General features: G+C 42.0%; 1 protein-coding gene and 1 pseudogene across 4 annotated transcripts in view; one reads left to right on the forward strand and one right to left on the reverse strand.

Annotated features, from left to right (window-relative positions):
• The window catches only part of UBE2G1 (ubiquitin conjugating enzyme E2 G1), a 101156-nt gene that overhangs the window by 23619 nt on the left and 56325 nt on the right, over window positions 1-21212 (reverse strand). For all 4 annotated transcript variants that reach the window (XR_004179313.1, XR_004179314.1, XM_003912123.3 and 1 more), the window contains 2 exons: window positions 17991-18093; window positions 5105-5202 (listed from right to left, as the gene is read on the reverse strand). Coding sequence is in view for 2 of the 4 variants with exons in the window: in XM_003912123.3 (XP_003912172.1) it covers window positions 5105-5202; window positions 17991-18093 (201 nt within the window). In the remaining 2 variants the exon portion in view is untranslated. The remainder of the gene's footprint in view (window positions 1-5104; window positions 5203-17990; window positions 18094-21212) is intronic.
• LOC116271006 lies at window positions 10546-11773 on the forward strand (annotated as a pseudogene).

The following is a 21212-nucleotide window of genomic DNA, read 5'->3' on the forward strand; positions in this document are numbered from 1 at the left end:
TCTCTTGCCAAAATGTTTCTCAGTTTTCCCCCTATGATTTTTGCTTGTTACTTTTTTCTTTCATTTCAGTGTTCATTAGAGATGGAACTAAGCTACCTGGGCTGGGCACAATGGCTTGGCCCACTGTAATGTACGGCTGGCCTGTAATCCCAGCACTTTGGGAGGCTGAGGTAGGCGGATCTCCTGAGGTCAGGAGTTCGAGACCAGCCTGGCCAACATGGTGAACCCATCTCCAATAACAATACAAGAATTAGCCAGGCTTGGTGGCACACACCTGTAATCCCAGCTACTCAGGAGGCTGAGACAAGTGAATCGCTTGAACCTGGGAGGCGGAGGTTGCAATGAGCCACTGCACTCCAGCCTGGGTGACAGAGTGAGATTCTGTCTCAAAAAAAAAAAACCCAAACCAAAACAAACAAACAAAACTAAGCTACCTAAACAATGCATACACTTCTAGCTATCTCCTTTTTCTTGAAGCCATGCATCTAAAATTCTGAAAAACTGATTTACCCTCATCTTATCTACTTACTTACTACTCAGATATTCCTTTATTCTCCTAGAAACTGGCTTCTTCTCCTTAGCAGGATGCTACAACTGTGTCCACAAGTGGTCTGGATAACATATTTATTCTCCTGGGTACTTTTACCTACCTGAAGTCACCCCTCTGGGCCAAGACAACTAATACTATGACAACACTTTGCTGGATACATTTTCCTCCCCTGGCATCTGTGGTACTCTTGTTTTCCCCTGGTTCTTGAACCATTGTCTCAGTCACTTTCTAGTTTTCATCTTCCTTAATCTGACCTTGGATGTTATCCTAATCCCCAACATTAACTGTACTTTCCCTAGGAAAATTAACCCACTCATTATGACGTTATCTATCATCTTGATACAGTAACTTCCAAGGCCCTTAAGCTCATTGCTGAACCCTAGACTAGTTTTACCTAATTATCTAACTGGATGTAGCAAGTATACCACAAGAAAAACCTGAATATATGTAAGGTCAGTCATATAAAACTATTTCCCTATAATAATTTTATAACATCTCTATAGTTCACCTACTATACAATTTACCTATTTGAAGAACACAATTTAATGGTTTCTGTCTAGTATGTCTACAGAGTTGTACAATCGATACTACAATCAATTTTAGACTATTTTCAACCTACAATGAAACCCAGTACCAATTAGCAACCATTCCTCAATCCCCTCACTTCCCCTCCAGGAGTAAGGAACCACTAACCTACTTTCGGTCCCTATGGATTTGCCTATTCTTGACATTTCATATAAAGAGAATCGTAACCTATGTCACCTTTTACGACTGACTTTGTTCACTTAGTATAATGTTTCCAAGGTTCATCTATGTTGTAACATGTATCACTACTTCACTTCTTTTCTTTTTTTTTTTTTTTGAGACGGAGTCTCGCTCTGTCACCCAGGCTGGAGTGCAGTGGCCGGATCTCAGCTCACTGCAAGCTCCGCCTCCTGGGTTCACGCCATTCTCCTGCCTCAGCCTCCCGAGTAGCTGGGACTACAGGCGTCCGCCACCTCGCCCGGCTAGTTTTTTGTATTTTTTTAGTAGAGACGGGGTTTCACCGTGTTAGCCAGGATAGTCTCGATCTCCTGACCTCGTGATCCGCCCGTCTCGGCCTCCCAAAATGCTGGGATTACAGGCCATTTCTTTCTTTTCTTAAGAAAACAGTATCATGTAATTCATTTCTTTTTATTGCCAAATAATATTCCATTACATGGATCCACATTTTGTTTTTCTATTTATCAACTGATAGACATTTGGGCTGTTCCTACTTTTTGGCTGTTATGAATAATAAACGCTGCTATGAACACTCATATTCAAGTTTTTTCTGAACATGTATGTTCAGTTTTCTTGGTTAGGTTCCTAGGACTGGAACTGCAGGTCATATGGTAACTATGCTTAACCTTTTGAGGAATTGCCAGCGTCTTTTCCAAACATCCGCACCATTTACCTTCTTGCCAGTAGTACACTGGAGTTCTAATTTCTCTACTTCCTCATTGACACTTGTTATTATCTTTCTGATTATAGGAATCCTAGTGGGTAAAAAGTGCATTTCATTATGGTTTTCACTCTATAATTATTTTTGCAAATGGCCAGTCAATCCTAAATTCTTACTTCTCCATTACCATCCACCTCTGGCAGTCAAGTCAAAGAAACTAAACTGCCCTTCCTGCGACACTATTCTTAGTGCAAGCTTTTATTGTTTTGTACTCAAATGATTGCTAAAATGCTCTACCTCCCTGCTATCTCTCTGACTTCCCCTTCCAATCCTCTATGAGTGTAATCTTTCAAGAAGGAAAATACAAGAGGAACCTATTACATAGCTTTTTTATTTTTTGTCATTTTCTCTTTTTGTCATGACAACCTACTATTATGCACAGCTTTAAAAGTCATTAATTAAACAAGGCCTTACAGCCTCAAGAATGAAGTTCAAGCCAAGCATCATCTTCGTTCAAAATTCCATCTAAGACCGGGCGCGGTGGCTCATGTCTGCAATCCCAGCACTTTGGGAGGCTGAGGCAAGTGGATCACTTGAGGTCAGGAGTTTGAGACCAGCCTGTCCAATATGGTGAAACCCTGTCTCTACTAAAACTACAAAAATTAGCCAGGCGTGGTGGTGGACGCTTGTAATCCCAGCTACTCAGGAGGCTGAGGCAGGAGAATCACTTGAACCCAGGAGATGGAGGTTGCAGTGAGTCAAGATCGTCCCACTGCACTCCAGCCTGGGCGACAGAGTAAGACTCTGTCTCAAAAAAAAAAAATGAAACAAAAAAAAAAAAGAAAAGAAAAAAATAAAAAGTCTCTTCAATCTTAAAACAAAACATAACACCATTTTATCAGTTGTCCTCTTAAACTACCTAGGTGATTGCTATCTTCTTACCAGAAGGGAAGTCTCCCATGTATTTGCTTACATGTATGTTTTCACTTAATTTTCACAGATAGAAAACATAGGCCTGGCATGGTAGCTCATGCCTGTAATCTCAGTACTTTGGGAGGACAAAGTGGGCAGATCACTTGTGCCCAGGAGTTCAGGACCTGCCTGGCCAACAACATGGTGAAACCCCATCTTTACAAAAAAAAATACAAAAATTAGTTGGGCGTGATGATATGTCCTTGTCATCCCAGCTACTTGGGAGGATCACTTGAGCCCAGGAGGTCAAGGCTGCAGTGAGCTGTGATCATGCCGTTGTACTGCAGCCTGGGTGGCAAAGTGAGACCCTGTCTTAGAAAAAAAGGACGGGAAGGGATGGGAGAAAGGGAAGGGAGGGAAGGAAGGAGCGAGAGAGGGAAGGAAGGAGAAAAGGAGGGGCAGAGTGGGGGAAGGAGAGACGGAAGGAGGGAGGGAGGCAGGCAGGCAAGCTAGCTTAAGGCTCCAAGAGGGTTTGCCTAGAGTTACACAGCTAATCTGTGGTGAAGCCAACATTCAGAATCTGTTATAGCTTCTTCGAAACAGGTGCAAAACGATTGCCTATTATAATCGAGTAATGCAAGTGAAGGTAGAAGAAGAAACTGCCGAAAGCCTAGGAAGAGATAAAAGTCAAAGCACAGGAGGCAAGTGTCACCCATTCATGCATGCCCGCATCATGCAGGAATACGGTTAATGCATTCTGCCACAAACTGTTAAGAGATATTTTCCCCTTCTTACTGGTAGGAAAAATAACTATCTTTTATGATCACTGCTGCCTTAGATGCAATAAAATATGCTAAGTCCCTTGGCTCCCAGTACTTTTCCATTTGCCAGTTCCAGTCTCTCATAACGCCCATGTGTTTTTCAAGCCTTGGCTTCTATTACACATTCCATATCCTTCTGATAAATCCTTGTTTAACTTCATTCAATCATTCATTCCTGTCTCACTGATTCCAGCTTAAACCACTATCTACGTGTTTCTATTCTCTGCACCCAGAAGTCTTGATGATGAGAAGCAAAATGCAAATTAGTGTAATAGCCTAAAGAGACAACTCTGATTACATAGTCAAAATAATTAGAAAAGAAAGCTCTGCAAGTTCTATCATACAAAACAAAGCCAAAAGTTCAGAGACTGTTTTACAAATATAGCTTATCTAGCCTAACCTTTGGGGATTTTATTTTACTTTATAAAAATAGAGAATTTTTTCTGTTGTTTTTTAAATAAGACGTAGTTACTGGGGGCTTATATACAGGGGAGAGAGTCCAGCGGCAGCTGGCTAGGCAGGAGAACGGCCGCAATGTGGATTTGAAGTGGTAGCTCTTCTTTAAGCAAAAAAAGTCAATGTCATCGCTACATGCACAGCCATACTAGATGCTTTCCAGGCTTAAAAAATATAGTATGTTGTTTCATATGACACTGTCAGTAATCTTACACCTAAGAATATACATAGAAGAGTTGTCCATGGTATAAAAATAATAGGAAAAACTATAAATTACAAAACCAGGTTTCATAATTTCTGTGTTCTTTGTAATAGCCAGTGAATCACCTAATACCTTGATAATTATTCGCTTAATTATAGGAGCTCTATTGATGTTATCGCTCCGTAACCGTGCCTCTGGTTTAAAATATGAGTCTCAAACCAAACTGAAAACTAAGTAAATAAATTAAAAAATAACTTTTCCCCCATGATCTCTGTTTCTCTTCCTCTCTTTTTTGAGACATAGTCTCACACTGCTGCCCAGGCTGGAGTGCAGTGGTGTAATCTCAGCTCACTGCAACCTGCGCCTCCCGGGTTCAAGCGATTCTCATGCCTCAGCCTCCCACGTAGCTGGGATTACAGGTATGTGCCACCACGCGTGACTAATTTTTGTATTTTGAGTAGAGACGGGGTTTCACCATGTTTGCCAGGCTGGTCTCCAGCTCTTCATCTCAAGTGATCTGCCTGCCTGGCCTTCTAAAGTGCTGGGATTACAGGCATGAGCCACTGTGCCTGGCCTCTCCTCTTTTTAAAGGTTTCAGTACACAGCCATGTGCACAATAAACACAGAACAAACATGCCAAAGCAATTTCACTGAGAAACAGATCTTTCTTATTGACCTTCAACACTTCAATGACAGGTCATCACATTTACAAATGTAAAAGTAAAACTAGATAAACTTACCATTTGGGTGCCAGATTTCTGTAATGAATTTCATTTTAGGAGGTCGGAGGGGATAATCTTTTGGGAAAGTAAGATGAGCCTTAAAAACACCACCTTCACTGGAAAAAAGAACAAAAAGAAGTTCTTGCCTATAAGTTCCTGCTTTTAAGCATAGAATTGTTAAAACAAATATAAAACAAGGGGGCTAGCACTAACACCGAAAATGAAGTAAACAAATAATCTGGATTCCCCACAGGCAGTTACTTTCTCAAATAACTAGTTGAATAAACTGTCATCGCTATCACTTTAATTAAACTTTTAAGAGAGCTAGTAAAATGAAATCATCTGCTAAAAAGACATTCAGACCAGATCAGATCAGATCACATTACTGCTATGCTACAAACCCTTCCATCACTTCCCAATGCACTTAAAACAAAATTCAGAAGGTTTAACATCACTAGTTTCTCTACGTTGATTTCAAACTGTCATTCCTCTCTGTTCTAACCAGTCTTCTTTCTGTTCTTAAACACATCAAACCCTTTCTCATCTCAAAACTTATGCACATTTTCTTTTTCCTTATCTAGGAACAGACATACTGCCTCCATCTATCCATTTATTCATTTGATCATTTACCAAATATTTACTCGGCATTTATGTGTCAAACTCTAGGGGTATAGCAGCGAAAAAAATCTCAAGGAGTTGATATTCTAGTGACTTTCCAGAACAGCACTGTAAAAGAGAACTGTAATATTGGAGATGTTCTGTATTTGTGCTGTCCAATAACGCAGCCACCAGCCATGTGAAATAAGCCCGTGACTGCTACTTCAGACAACGCACCTCAGACCACTCACACTGAATTAGCAATCACTCTCAAGGAATCACCAAAAGAACAATACAGTGACTTGTACACACTAACTAAAACCAAAGAGATCCAGTCAGCCTTAAAGGGCAAAAATACTAAATTCCTGTCTTGTGGCCTTGGCACTAAATGTTTCCTCTGTTGGAAATACCTTTCTCCCTTTGTCTTCTGATAATCATTCAGTACTCAGCTTAAACGTTACCTCTAGAAAGATTTCATTTGACTAAAATCTAAACTAGCCACCAGGTCCCCTCTAGTACACTGACCACTTAAAATTTCTTTATTGCAATACCACTTGCACATGTGATTCTTCTATTGTAATGTGTCCAACCATTAGAGTCATGATTGTGGTTGTTTCAGATCAGTGAGAAATGAAATTCTCAGCTCATTAAATGGTTTCCATTCACTGAACAAATACACATTGATTACCCAGTTACTCTAACCACTGGTCTACATAAAAGGATACAACAGAGAACAGAGCATTAGAGAGCACTGTGGAGCTTATCATTTTAGTGGCAGAAGGAAAATATCTACCAAGAAAAATTATCAGTAGTAAGTGTGGTCATGGAATGATATGAGGAATCTATTGTTAAGTTTTTAAGAGCAGGTATTTCTAAAATTAGCTCACTTGTCTTTAAAGAAATAGTGGGAGGCCAGACACAGTGGCTCATGCCTGTAATTCTAGCTACTCAAGAGGCTGAGGCGGGAAGGATCCCTTCAGTCCAAGAAGTTGAGGCTTCAGAGAGCTGTGATTGTGCCACTGCAATGCACTCCAGCCTGGGAAACAGAGCAGGGCCCTGTCTCCAAAAAAAAAAAAAAAAAAGAAAAGAAAAAAGAAAAGAAAAGAAAGGAAAGAAAAAGTGAAAAATTGGGGGTGTGTTGGTATACACATAGAAAAATGTCCAGAAACAGGACATCAATACATAACAATAGTTAACTAACAACAGTGTAGCGTTACGAGATCTTTTACTCTCTGCTCATTTTAATATAGCTTGAACTGTTCACAAGCGCTTTTTCTGATCATAAGACATGGGGGAGGTGCAGATTAAGTTTAAAACAAGAGACAGATCAGCCAGGTGTGGTGGCTCACGTCTGTAATCCCAGCACTTTGGGAGGCCGAGGTGGGTGGATCATGAGGTCAGGAGATTGAGACCATCCTGGCTAACATGGTGAAACTCCGTCTCTACTAAAAATACCAAAAAAACAAACTAGCTGGACGTGGTGGCGGGTGCCTGTAGTCCCAGCTACTCGGAGGCTGAGGCAGGAGAATGGCATGAACTCGGGAGGCGCAGCTTGCAGTGAGCCCAGATTGCGCCACTGCACTCCAGCCTGGGCGACTGAGCAAGACTCTGTCTCAAAAAAAAAAAAAAAAAAGAGAGAGAGACAGATCATTAACACTAAACATTCCTGAATAATTAGGAAATGTCACAGGACTCACAGTATAAAAAGTCAGTGACCTTGACCACACAATTTTTTTAGTAAAACGCAATTAAAAAAAAAACTGTAAAGGGTTAAAGAACAGGGTAGTAAAGTACTCAAGCATAATAAACAGGACAATTTATATAAAAAGTTTAACAGTTGAAGAAGATAGTAACTAGATGGGGAAACTGTACAAATCAAGGGCTTTAAAAGAGATACTCAGAAAAAATGAAGAACTGAATTAAGGCCCACCGTAGGGCCTTCCTTTTCAAAACTGATGAGGTTGTCTATGGAAGGGAAGAAGCCTGAGGGCTTGAGGGAATAGAGAGAGACTGGAATAGCTGTTGTGAAGAGGGCATTACACCAAGAGTTAAGTCTTTATCTTCTCATCCTGTTGCTCTATGTGAGTTAGTGCCAAAATGGGTCTTAGGATATACTGATTACATTGACTATTTTTTCAAACAGGGCTGCAAAAGCAATTTAATGAATCACTCGCAAAATTTTTTTGCTAACAAAAATAGAAAACAGAGTTTATCACAAGTAGCGTCAGTTATATAATCTATGTATGTGTTTTCTTCACTAATCTATATACACATATGTATGCACTGGGCCATGATGTAAAGTATTTCTAATTACGGGTTTGAAAGCCACAATTACAGAAAACAGCCAAATGTGGTGGCACGCGCCTGTAATCCCAGCTACTTGGGAGGCTGAGGTAGGAGAATTGTTTGAACCTGGGAGGTAGAGGGTGCAGTGAGCCTAGATTGTGCCACTGCCCTCCAGCCTGGGTGACAGAGTGAGACTCCGTCTCAATAAAAAAATAAAATAAAAAAAGAGAGTCTATGTAAAAGAACATCAAAGGCACAGCCACAAAGCCCCTGCACTGGATTCTCCTGGCAGCCACGTGCCACTTGATTCCCTGACAACATGGAGTCAGCTTTCCCGTGTCACTTACTTTGGACTGGTTACATTCACGCAAAAGGTTCGCAACAGCTGACTGGAATCTTCATCGTGAAAAACCGATTTAGACCCTCTAAATTGTTTTCAACCTCTAAAATGTCCACCAAATTCAACTAAAAGGGTGGCCCTAAAGATTTAAAGCACTCAACTTTCACTCTATCTGAAAATGGCCTTGCGCACTCTAAAGCCACCATGGTGCTTCTGTTTTCTCCTGTCTGTGAACCCCTCCTTCTTCTATTTTACCTGTGGAAATTCTACCTGCCCCTGCCTTTTTCTTTTCTTTTTTTTTTTTTTTTTTTGAGACGGAGTCTCGCTCTGTCGCCCAGGCTGGAGTGCAATAGCACAATCTTGACTCACTGCAACCTCCGCCTCCCGGGTTCAAGTGATTCTCCTAATTCTCACATCTGGCTAATTTTTGCATTTTTAGTAGAGGGGTTTCACTATGTTGGCCACGCTAGTCTTGAACTCCTGACCTTGTGAGCCACTGCACCCGGCCTACCTGCTTTTTTTTTTTTTTTTTTAAATGCTTAACTCAGTAGTACCCAACTTGTGCATGCAAACTTCTCCCAAGCAGCCAAATTAGCAAAGAGAAAGCCCAAAACCCACAGAGTACAATAACACTGTCGACTAAACATTAACATGCCACATATTCACTCTTGATATACAAAGATGATTGTGGCCAGGCGCGGTGGCTCACGCCTGTAATCCCAGCACTTTGGGAGGCTGAGGTGGGCAGATCACCTGAGGTCAGGAGTTCAAGAACAACCTGACCAACATGGTGAAACCCTGCCTTTATTAAAAATGCAAAAATTAGGCCGGGAGCGGTGGCTCAAGCCTGTAATCCCAGCACTCTGGGAGGCCGAGGCAGGCGGATTACGAGGTCAGGAGATCGAGACCATCCTGGCTAACACGGTGAAACCCCGTCTCTACTAAAAAAATACAAAAAACTAGCCGGGCAAGGTGGCGGGCGCCTGTAGTCCCAGCTATTCGGGAGGCTGAGGCAGGAGAATGGCGTAAACCCGGGAGGCGGAGCTTGCAGTGAGCTGAGATCCGGCCACTGCATTCCAGCCTGGGCGACAGAGCGAGACTCCGTCTCAAAAAATAATAATAATAATAAAAAATAAAAATGCAAAAATTAGCCGGGCGTGGTGTCGGGCGCCTGTAATCCCATCTACTTAGGAGGCTGAAGAAGGAGAATGGCTTGAACCTGGGAGGCAGCGGTTGCAATGAGCCAAGATCGCACTACTGCACTCCAGCCTGGGCCACAAAGCAAGACTTCATCTCCAAAAATAATAATAATAAAAAAATAAAATAAATACAATTTTAAAAAGGCATCAATGAATTCAAAATATCTTTCATTACATATTGTCTTCATCACAGATACTACAATACAATTACTATCATGATATTAAAAAGAGATGTGTAGGCCGCCCACAGTGGCTCACACCTGTAATCCCAGCACTTTGGGAGGCTGAGTTGGGTGGATCAAGAGGTCAGGAGCTCAAGACCAACCTGGCCGAGATGGTGAAATCCCATCTCTAGTAAAAACTACAAAAATTAGCCAGGCATGGTGGCAGGTGCCTGTAATCCCAGCTACTCGGGAAGCTGAGGCAGGAGAATTGCTTCAATCTGGGGGGCAGAGGTGGCAGTGAGCGACAGAGTGAGACTCTGCTTCAAAAAAAAAAAGGAGATATGTAACCAGCAGTTTCAAATTTGAAAGGGTTGAAAAACCCGGGCCTAGTTCAAGTTTCTTCCATGAGGCCTCCTTTACTGTTTTGGTGTTAAATTATAAAAATCTTACAAGGATCAAGTCCTACCTACCACTCGGCCATATTTATTTTATTTAAATGATGTGCTGCATGCTGCCGTCTGAAATTAGCTCAACATTTCCTGTTAATCTGTAGTCCTGTTGTACCTGTCTCTTGTCCGATCATTTTATTTCCCACAGTTCACTATCTACTAGTCTAAGATATTTGGGAGTCATGTGATCACTGCCTTGGCTGTGCTCTGCGGGCACTGCTTTCCGCCGGGTCCTGGAGTCATCACCCCTTCCGCCTCTCGGTCTCCCGCGGGTGTAGTGGAGGAGAAGGATGAGAAAGCACGGCTGCCGCTGGCCCTTCTGTGGCCTCCAGCCGCCTGTCTGTGACTTTTGATGCTGTTATTGATGTTCTTCCTTGGCTTCAGCAGATATTTTTGCTATAATAATACTGCTGCCCTTCGGACTCAGGATAAATGGGATATGGCGGTGAACACCATGAAATTCATGCTGCTATATGCCTGGTATTCTTGGCCCAGTGTGGTTTTGTGTTTCTTTGGTCGCTTTTTAAAAGACCGAGTATTTGGAATATGATGGGGCACAATTATTTTTAGCTGTTTCATTTGCATTGGACAGGTTGTTTTTGTTCTGAGTGGAATATTTAATGTTTTTTGGCTGACAGAATTTGAAAGACTTGTGTTTAGGATTGGTGGGGAGTGCTTAGCAGTTGCCCAGAATACATATGCTGTAAACTGGTTTAAAGACAAAGAATTAAACCTGGTGTTTGGACTCCAACAATTTAGCGTGGCTAGAATTGGAAGTACAGTAAACATGAACTTCATGAGTTGGCTGTATTCTAAGATTGAAGCTTCGTGGGGTTCTGCTGGTCACACAACCCCTGGAGTCACACTTAAGACTGGAGGTAACATGTCTTCTTTCACTAATCTGTGCCTTCCTTGGCTCTTGCTTACTTAGATCCCAGAGCAGAGAGAACCCTTCATAAAGAACAAAAAAAAGGGGGGGGGGGAGAGTTTTTAAATTAACTGATGTAAAGGATTTCTCCTTACCCCTGTGGCTCATATTTATCATCTGTGTCTGCTAGCGTGTTGCCATGTTCCCTTTTATTAGACTTGGGAAAGTTTTCTTTACGAGAAATTTGGATTTTCTTTCCAGGCAGCAAGTGCAATGAACAGTGTTGTGTATGTCGTATCAGCTCCCACGACCCAGTATTTGGGCTCCCGGTGGATGACACAGGGAAGAACAGCATCTGGGTTGTGTGTGTGGTCACAGCCACTCTTGTGTCCCACATGATGCTGGCCTTTATGATGTGGAGCCCTTGGGTTGCTATGTGTCCTCTGGGAATCTCCTAGTCATTGCCTGCCTGTGCATTATGGCCAATAGTGGCATCTGTAGTTCCTGAACATCAACTGGGAACTGCATATGGCTTCACGCACTCCATTCAGAATCTTGGGTTGCCCATCATTTCCATCACTGCTGGGATGATACAGGATACTCGGGGATATTTGTTTTTTACAAGTTTTCTTCATTGCCTGTGTTTCTATGTCACTATTATCTGTGGTCTTACTCTTATTTTGTGAATGATGCCCAGGGTGAGAACCTCAATTACTCCACAAGACAAAGGGGAGAAACAAAATTTGCCCATACTTAATAAGTTTAAATGACTGTGTCATGAGAATGGCTTTGCACATCATTGGTTTGAAAATCTCCATTTTAAAAAATTTAGAGTTTAGTCATTAGAAAAAATAATGGAATGGCAAGTTATATTTATATCCAAATACACCTATTTCAAAGTGTATCTGTGAGAACTATTTTAGCCTGGGTCTTCTGTACTGTATGTTGCTGAAGAATTCTACAAAAGGCCAATCAACAATGGAAGGTTTAGAAAACTGCTCTGGAACATCCAGGTGAACTTCTGAAAAGAACAGTGAAAAAAGAAAAACACTGGAGCTTCTGTTATCTTAGGGATATGATAATGTATGTATCTTAGGGATATGACCTTTCCTTTATCTTATAGCAGAAAAAAAAAATGGCATTGTCATAGGCATTCCCTTTAGTGGTAGGGAATAATGCTAGAAAATATGTGAAGATTTGTATGAAGTCTCTTTCTATTCACAACCAGTAGCTTGTGCTCTACTCTGTGGTTATGTGGACTGCTGAGCAGTGACCCTTCTGAGTTTATTTCTCTGTTACTGAGGACCCTAATTTCTTAGGGACACAATATTAGAGTACAAACTTTCCATACAGTTTTTCATATAATCTAATTAGTAACTACAAAGTGTCCTTCAAATTATAATTGACATTTACAAAGATAAATAACAAAACCGCAAAAGGGGAAAAAGTAAGATTTTTTTTTTTTTTTTTGCTGTTATAAGCAATAGAACATTGAAAGTCTGAAACATTTCCTAAGCATAGGGTTTTTACCCTAGAAATGAAACTGCTAAGACCAAATTTAAGTAATTGTTCAAAGTCACTCAACTAAGAGTGGTAGAGTTAGAGAGCTAACCAAAGGCAGTCCCCAAAGTCCATGTCCTTGAACACTACATGATAAACAGCAAGGCATTACCACTGATCATTCAATTTCTAAGCAATGCAGGCATTAGGTTCATTCCCTCCAGAATTTCATTACAGAACAGATGGCTTCTGCCTCTACATCTTACAGGAAATAAATTTATAACTGGAATATAAATTATAAAAATAATTTATAACTGGAATAGAATTTTGCAACTGTAAAAGAATGTAATTCTGAGTTTTGGTTAACTGATTCTTCATTTTCTACAACCACCCAAGGTAAGGCAATACTACAAAACACATAATCTGGGGCCGGGCGCGGTGGCTCAAGCCTGTAATCCCAGCACTTTGGGAGGCCGAGACGGGCGGATCACGAGGTCAGGAGATCGAGACCATCCTGGCTAACACGGTGAAACCCCGTCTCTACTACAAAGTACAAAAAACTAGCCGGGCGAGGTGACGGGCGCCTGTAGTCTCAGCTACTCGGGAGGCTGAGGCAGGAGAATGGCGTAAACCCGGGAGGCGGAGCTTGCAGTGAGCTGAGATCCGGCCACTGCACTCCAGCCTGCGCCACAGAGCGAGACTCCGTCTCAAAAAAAAAAAAATAAATAAAATAAAAAATAAAAAAAAAAACACATAATCTTAAGATTCTCCAAATTTTTCATACCATTGCCAGTGCTTAAAAACAAAATAAATAGATATGGCATACTCCTTGAACAGACCAGCCATTGGTGATGAAAGGAAAAGAGAGAGAGAAAATACACAGACATCATTCATTAATAATTTATAAAATGTTATAATTATACAGTGATATCCAGGTTTCTTAAACTTTCTGGGGTTTTTTGTTTGTTTGTTTAAGACATGGTCTAGCTCTGTTGCCCAAGCTAGAGTGCAGTGGCATGATCTTGGCTCACTGCAGTCTCCTGGGCTCAAGTGATCCTCCCACCTCAGCCTCCTGACTGCAGGCATGCATCACCATGCCTGACTTATTTTTGTATTTTTTTTGTAGAGACAGAGTTTCGCCATGTAGCCCAAGCTGATCTCCAACTTCTGAGCTCAAACGTTCCACCCTTGGCCTCCCAAAGTGCAGGGATTATAGACGTGATGAGCCACTGTGCCCATCCTAAACTTCCTTACTACAAACCTGTTGCCACTTCTACCTGAAATTTCAATTCCTGTGGATATGAGTGGTTATCCATACTGCTTGATAATCAGTCTGAAAATAGTTGGTATACCTTACCAGTTCAGAGTGTACATTTCCTAGAAAAACCTTAAAGACTACTGCACTGGAAAGATTCATTAATAAAAATAAACATGTAATGCAATATAAAGATGAGTATGACTGAATTAAGACTTGTGGCAACTATAGGAGTCTCAAAGTAACCCTTGAATGTACCAGTTATCAATCACATAGACTGAAGAGAGTGGAGTGCCCTCTAGTGACTAAATGAGGGCTAATGACGGCACGGTGAGATAATCACACCAGCTTTTACAGAATTTTGGTTCAGTATTATTTCTATTACCTAATTATAAAGTAGTGAATTAACCACTTAGGTCTGGGTACCATCTGAGCCTATACTAATTTATTTTCAATCCTGTAACACCCCTTCCCCCCAGTACAAGCCTCTACTTCCCTTCACAGGCAGTTATTTATACATAAGGTATATACATTCACTCCCAATAGCGCTCTTCAAACAATTCCAAGATGGCCTCTACTCTCTCCATTCCACTGAAATAATTACAAGAACATCACTACTTTCTTACTTTCTGTTAAGACAACCTTTTTTTTTTTTTTTTTTTTTGAGACAGAGTTTTCCTCTTGTTGCCCAGGCTGGATGGAGTGCAGTGGCACGATCCCAGCTCACCGCCAACGTCTGCCTCCCGGGTTCAAGCGATTCTCCTGCCTCAGCCTCCCGAGTAGCTGGGATTACAGGCACCCACCACCATGCCCGGCTAATTTTGCATTTTTAGTAGAGATGGGGTTTCTCCGTGTTGGTCAGGCTGGTCTCCAACTCTTGACCTCAGATGATCCTGCCCACCTCGGCCTCCTACGCCACCACGCCCAGCCAACGACAAATCCATTCTATGAAGTACATGATCCTTGGTAGCATTTTAAAAGGCCTACTTCTAACAAACCTTTCTTCATCCCCCTGTATCTTGCTTTGCCTTTCTCAGGTCCTGCCCTAGGAACACGCTCTCTCTCTTTCCTGAGCAAAGGCTACTGATCTCAGGAAGGCACAGTCCAGAAGTGACCACCAGTATTCTCAGCAGCGTATACACACTCCAGAGGAGCTGCCAGAAACACTGCTGTGATTCACATCTCAAGTCAACAGCCAACACTTTCAAAAATGTACACCAAATACCAGAAACGGTGTTGTTTTCTTTTTTGAGATGGAGTCTTGCTCTGTCACCAGGCTGGAGTACAGTGGTGTGATCTTGGCTCACCGCAACCTCCGCCTCCCGGATTCAAGAATTCTCCTGCCTCAGCCTCCTGAGTAGCTGGGATTACAGGCGCGAGCCACCACGCCCAGGTAATTTTTGCATTTTTAGTAGAGACGGGGTTTCACCATGTTGGCCAGGATGGTCTCGATCTCCCGACCTCGTGATCTGCCCGCCTCGGCCTCCCAAAGTGTTGGGATTACAGGCGTCAGCCACAGCGCCGGCCCAGGAATGGGTGTTTATTAGTGAAAAGAAAAAGTGTTTCTCTTTGGTGGAGCTGGAGGTACACAACATACAGTCAGTTATGCGAGGCTTTACGACAGGGTTATGATCTGAGAAAGGCATCCTTGGGCGATTTTGTACATCAGAGTGAACATACACAAGCCTACAGGGTATGGCCTACTTACATACCTGGGCTTTAGGATACAGCCTATAGTTCCCAGGCTACAAACCTATACAGCATTTTACTGTACTGTATACGGTAGGCAATTGTAACAAAATGGTGTATATCTAATCCTGAGAGGTCAGGAGTTCGAGACCAGCCTGCTCAACATGGTGAAATGGCATCTCTACTAAAAATACAAAAATTAGCCGGGTGTGGTGGCAGGTGCCTGTAATTCCAGCTTCTTGGGAGGCTGATACAGCAGAATCACTTGAACCCAGGGGACAGAGGTTGCAGTGAGCCAAGATCGCGCCACTGCACTCCAGACTGAGAGACAGAGCGGGACTCCATCTCAAAAAAAAAAAAAAAAAATTTCAATGAGGCCCTTAGAATTGAGCTCAAATCTGGATTCCCAACCAATGCTCCATACAGACATCAGTTTAGGAGAGTTTTTCTTGTTTTCATGTACGTAATACAAGGGTAACTAGATTCTGTCACTGAAATGTTGCTGTGTCTCCTAAGGTGGTGATGTTGAAAAACTACAAGAATAGATCTGAACTTCACCGGGCTCACATCCCAGGTGTGATAAGTGGGTAAGGATCTGGCTGCATCAAGCATCTTTTGGTGAAAAAACTGTTAGGAAATTTGCTTTCAAATAACAGTAAGGTTAGGAGGAAGCACTTCCAGATGGTCTTCAATGGCTACTGTTATCTGCCAAAAACCTTAATCATGTGGGGTGGCCAAATTCAGTTATCTCAATTTGTAAAACTTATCAATGCAAACTACTATCAGGAAACACATCAGCAAAATTTCGGATTGGCAATCGTTATCACAAACACAAATGTCCACACTACGGTTCAACTCTACGTATCAGCCTAGCCTGGCAGAGAAATAGCTCCAAATCTTCTTTTCCATCAGCTTTTTTCTGAGGAGGAAAAGAGCTACTAACTCAGAAAACCTAAAAACAACTACCTGACCATCACCAAAAAAAATGTTTGATGCATCCAAATCCTTACCCACTTAGCACCATTGAGATGAAGGTTAAATGAGAAAGTATAGTCCAGACCTCAAGAAACTCAGATCTAGATCTGTCCCTGTCACTCAGTTGACTTTAAAAGGTCACTTCCTTTTTTTCCCCCAATACCTGAACTGCTGTAAAAAGCATGGCAACTTGTATCAGTCACCAATTTAAGGAAGTCTTGATGCATCTTTGTGTGTGTGTGTGTGTGAGATGGAGTCTCGCTCTGTCACCCAGGCTGGAGTGCAATGGCGCTATCTCAGCTCACTGCAACCTCCACTTCCTGGGTTCTAGCGATTCTCCTGCCTCAGCCTCCTGAGTAGCTGAATTACAGGCGCGCGCCACCACACCCGGCTAATTTTTTTGTCTTTTTAGTAGGGACAGGGTTTCACCATGTTGGTCGGGCTGGTCTCGAACTCATGACCTCGTGATCTGCCTACCTCAGTCTCCCAAAGTGCTGGGATTACAGGCGTGAGCCACCGTGCCCGGCAGATGCATCTTACAAAACAATACATACTAGTAAATTTAAGTTAGTCTGCAAACACTCAGAGCAGAAAATACGACTGTGGTCTTTGCATCTAGAAATGTACTACACGAAATATTTTTAAAATTCTACTTCTCCTACTCTTATTTAATGCCACTACATTGTTGTCTATCCTTAAGTCATTGGTTTAACAATTAATAGTCAGTTAACAGATTATCATATAGTCTAACAATAACTTTCAACAAACTAGGAGAAAGTGACCATTAGTTTAGTATAGGATAAGAACACCTAGATTCTAACCAGTATTCGGTGGGGACTCAAGTAGAGAACCACGAAAATAGACGATCTTGAAAATTCTCCTTAGCCTTCTTAAAACATTGATGTGTATAATACATTCTCAATTAAAATGTCCAAAAAATATATAATTCTCCTGCCTCAGCCTCCTGGATAGCTGGGATTACAGGCGTGCCACCACGCCCGGCTAATTTTCGTATTTTTAGTAGAGACAGGGTTTCACCATGTTGGCCAGGCTGGTATCAAACTCCTGACCTCTCAGGTGATCCACCCACCTCAGCCTCCTAAAGTACTGGGATTGCAGGCGTGAGCCACCACACCCAGCCTGAAACTATTATTTTTAATAGCAATAGGTCTTAGACATTAGAGATTCAAGGAGAACACAAAAACTCTTCGATGATCCAATTCAGTACAAAGGATACTGAATACAGCCATTTCTCCTGCTCCTTAAAAAATAATTTCATTTCAGTTTGCCAAAATACTTGTGTTTTTGCTTTGTTTTGTTTTGAGATGGAGTCTCACTCTGTCACCCAGGCTGGAGTGCAATGGTGTGGTCTCAGCTTACTGCAACCTCTGCCTCCTGAGTTCAACTGATTCTCCTGCCTCAGCCTCCTGAGTAGCTGGGACTACAGGTGCGTGCCACCACACCCATTCCCAAAGTGCTAGGATTACAGGCGTGAGCCACCGCGCCCAGCCTGCCAAAATAGGTTTTAATTCAATGTATTAAAAGAGCTCCACTTTGAAGATGTCAGTCCCATTATACTTACTAAAGTGTATCTGGAGGGCCAATAATCAGGACTTCCCATCGGTAGAGATCATTGTCATCTATTAAACCTGCAGAAAAGCCTTCCACTGGATTTTTGTTGAGTTCTGTGGAAAAAGCAAAGTTTAATCAATACATTTAAGCACAAAATTTTCATCCAATAGATAAATTACAGAACTTGAGCATACATGTTATATATAAGTTTTAAACCATCAAACAGATATACCTTGCCAGGCAAGATGCTACTTGATGGCCAAAATATTTTCATGTCTATACTGTAAGAAAGCCCTGGGTAAAGCAAACTCTCCAGAAGATCAACTTCTACTGGTGTCCAGCCAGGCTCTTGTCATTCTGGGTGGCCCTACAGTGGTCTTTTAAGGCAGCTTATTAAAATGCAGATATCCAGGCCCATCCCCCAGAGATTCTCGTTCAGAGGGAACCCCAGAAATCAAATCAAGTTGGCAATTCTTAAGCTGCTGTCTTTAGGGTATGCTTTCAGAGTGTCTAATCATACCTTTTCATTGGAATATACTGAGCTTAATAACTTTCATTTGTACTAACATTTGTACTCCTATTTGACATGTCCCTGTAGTCGTGGGGACCTGCTCCTACAGTGCTCCTGTGTGCCCATCCATCTCTGAGCACAAGGAAAGCAGAGGTCCCATAAGTCTTATCTGTGTATGTTGACCCTCTGACAGCCACAGCCTCTGGGACACAGGATTAGCTTAAGAGTAATAGCTAGAGCATACAGGAATGGCTGTAGCATCATGAGGTTCTTCTCTTCTAAAGAGAGTGCCGTGGCATGGAGAAAGAATGACAGGGTGGGAAACGAGAGGCGAGGAACTAGCGAGGTGGGGGCACACAAGCCAAGACAGGGACCTTAAGGAGCAGGTGAGCAGGGGTGCAGGGCCCAAAATGTTTCCAGAGACACCAGACTTAATAAAGTACTGGCCTACTAATGGTGAGCAGACCATATGAGAAATTTTTAAACAGTTTAATGAGGTATAACTGACATTCGGTGAACTGCACAGACTTAAATTACACAATTTGGCCAGGCACAGTGGTTCACACCTGTAATCCCAGCACTTTGGGAGGCCGAAGCAGGTGGACCACCTGAGGTCGAGAGTTTGAGACCGGCCTATTAACATGGAGAAACCCCGTCTCTACTAAAAATACAAAATTAGCCAGGTGTAGTGGCGCATGCCGGTAATCCCAGCTACTCAGGAGGCTAAGGCAGAAGAATTGCTTGAACCTGGGAAGCAGAGGTTGCGGTGAGCTGAGATCACACCATTGCATTCCAGCCTGGGCAACAAGAGCAAAACTCTGTCTCAAAAAAAAAAAAAATTAAAAATAAATAAATAAATAAAAATTTAAAAATTAGCTGGGCATGGTGGCATGCGCCTATAATCCCAGTTACTCAGAAGGCTGAGGCAGGAGAACTGCTTGAACCTGGGAGGCAAATGTTGCATTGAGCCAAGATCACGCCATTCATTGCACTCCAGCCTGGGTGACAGAGCAAGACTCCATCTCAAAAACAAAAACAAAAACAAAAAACAATTTAATAAGTACTGATATATGTATACACCAGAGGAACCAACACAACAATCACAATAGTGAATGCACGTATCAATTACCCACAAAATTATCACATTTTACCTGCCAGTGGAATTGGGTACTCATTGGCTCAAATTGGAAAGTGGGGACAAAGAACATGCAAGAGTAGAGTGGTTTGAAAAGGACTTGGTGGGAGTCTCAACAGGTGTGTAATTCTCGTGTACTACCTGCCATCATTCTCACGCAGCTTTGCCTAAGGATGAAACACAGTATAATACAGTTCGGAGAGCTACCAACGACTGAACCAATGTGTAGGTAACTGAGGAGATATTAATTTTGGGGGTAATCAGAGATGGTATTATTTCAACGACTAGGATTTAACAACATGCCAGCAAAATATGAGAAAGTCAACAGTGAAAATTTATTATTTAGGCCGGGCGTGGTGGCTCACACCTGTAATCTCAACACTTTCAGGAGGCCAAGGAAGGTGGATCACTTGAGATCGGGAGTTCAAGACCAGCCTGGCCAACATGGTGAAACCCTGTCTTTAGTAAAAATACAGAAATTGGCCAGGCATGGAGGTGGACACCTGTAATCCCAGCTACTCAGGAGGCTGGGGCAGGAGGATCACTTGACCTGGGAGGCAGAGGCTGCACTGAGCCGAGACCATGCCACTGTACTCTAGCCTGGGTGACAAAGCGAGACTCTGTCTCAAAAATAAAAATAAAAACTTTATGTTTAAACATGGAAGTGCTTCTTTTCTTGAAATTTGAGGGGAGATATGTATAAGTCTAATATTTTTGCATAACAGGCAAACTAGACTTTTACAAATAGTTAAAATCAGCGCTGTATTTCAATACACAAGAAAGGCATTTTACTTTAAAGTGGCTAATCTAAAATACTTTTTAAAGATATTGAAAGTGCAAACACATGAAGATGGGAATGGCATTTTCAGGTACTTTGTTTATGCATGCATGTGTGTGTACTGAGTGCCAACTATGTTGCAGACATTCTAGTAAAACAGAAAGTCACACTTCCCTGTCGACTGAGGGATGGAGTGGAGCACACACAAATGCGCTGTGAGGAGTTATTTTCTACATGAGTGATCTCATTTCCAACCTTTTTCTAGGTAAACACCATTACATTACTTGGGCCATTTTCTGCAACACTGTACGCAAGAGTCTTGTGAAAGATTCTATAATATATCCAGAAATTACCTAGTTGTTGCATTTTCCACCAGAAGTCCAGGGTTTATAAACATAGGTGAGTAAGCTCTGAAATTATTTATTACAAAATTACATGGTCAAAATTACCCTTGAAAATTTCCTTACACTTTCCATATGATACTCAAAAGTATATCATTGCTTCTTACTCTTGTCAAAACCCCCAAGTTCTTGAAATCTTTTGCCCATTCTTTCCATGCATCTCTTCTGCAGGCCTAATTGTGTCCTTTGCTTGTGGAAGTAAATACAAAAGCAATGCTGAAAAATGTCCAACGCCTCACTTTTGTCATGGCTTCTGCCCCCAGCATGACTCTTCCTAGGTCTAGATGCATGAATATTTAACAGGCTTAATCCACTTAAAGCGATAGAACCGTACCATACCTTCATGAATGCTTCCTTCAAGGTCCCTATCAATACTAGCCCCTTCCATGAAGTCTTCCCTAAATAAT

The sequence above is a fragment of the Papio anubis genome, chromosome 17 (assembly GCF_008728515.1).
Source record: "Papio anubis isolate 15944 chromosome 17, Panubis1.0, whole genome shotgun sequence".
Lineage (NCBI taxonomy): Eukaryota > Metazoa > Chordata > Mammalia > Primates > Cercopithecidae > Papio > Papio anubis.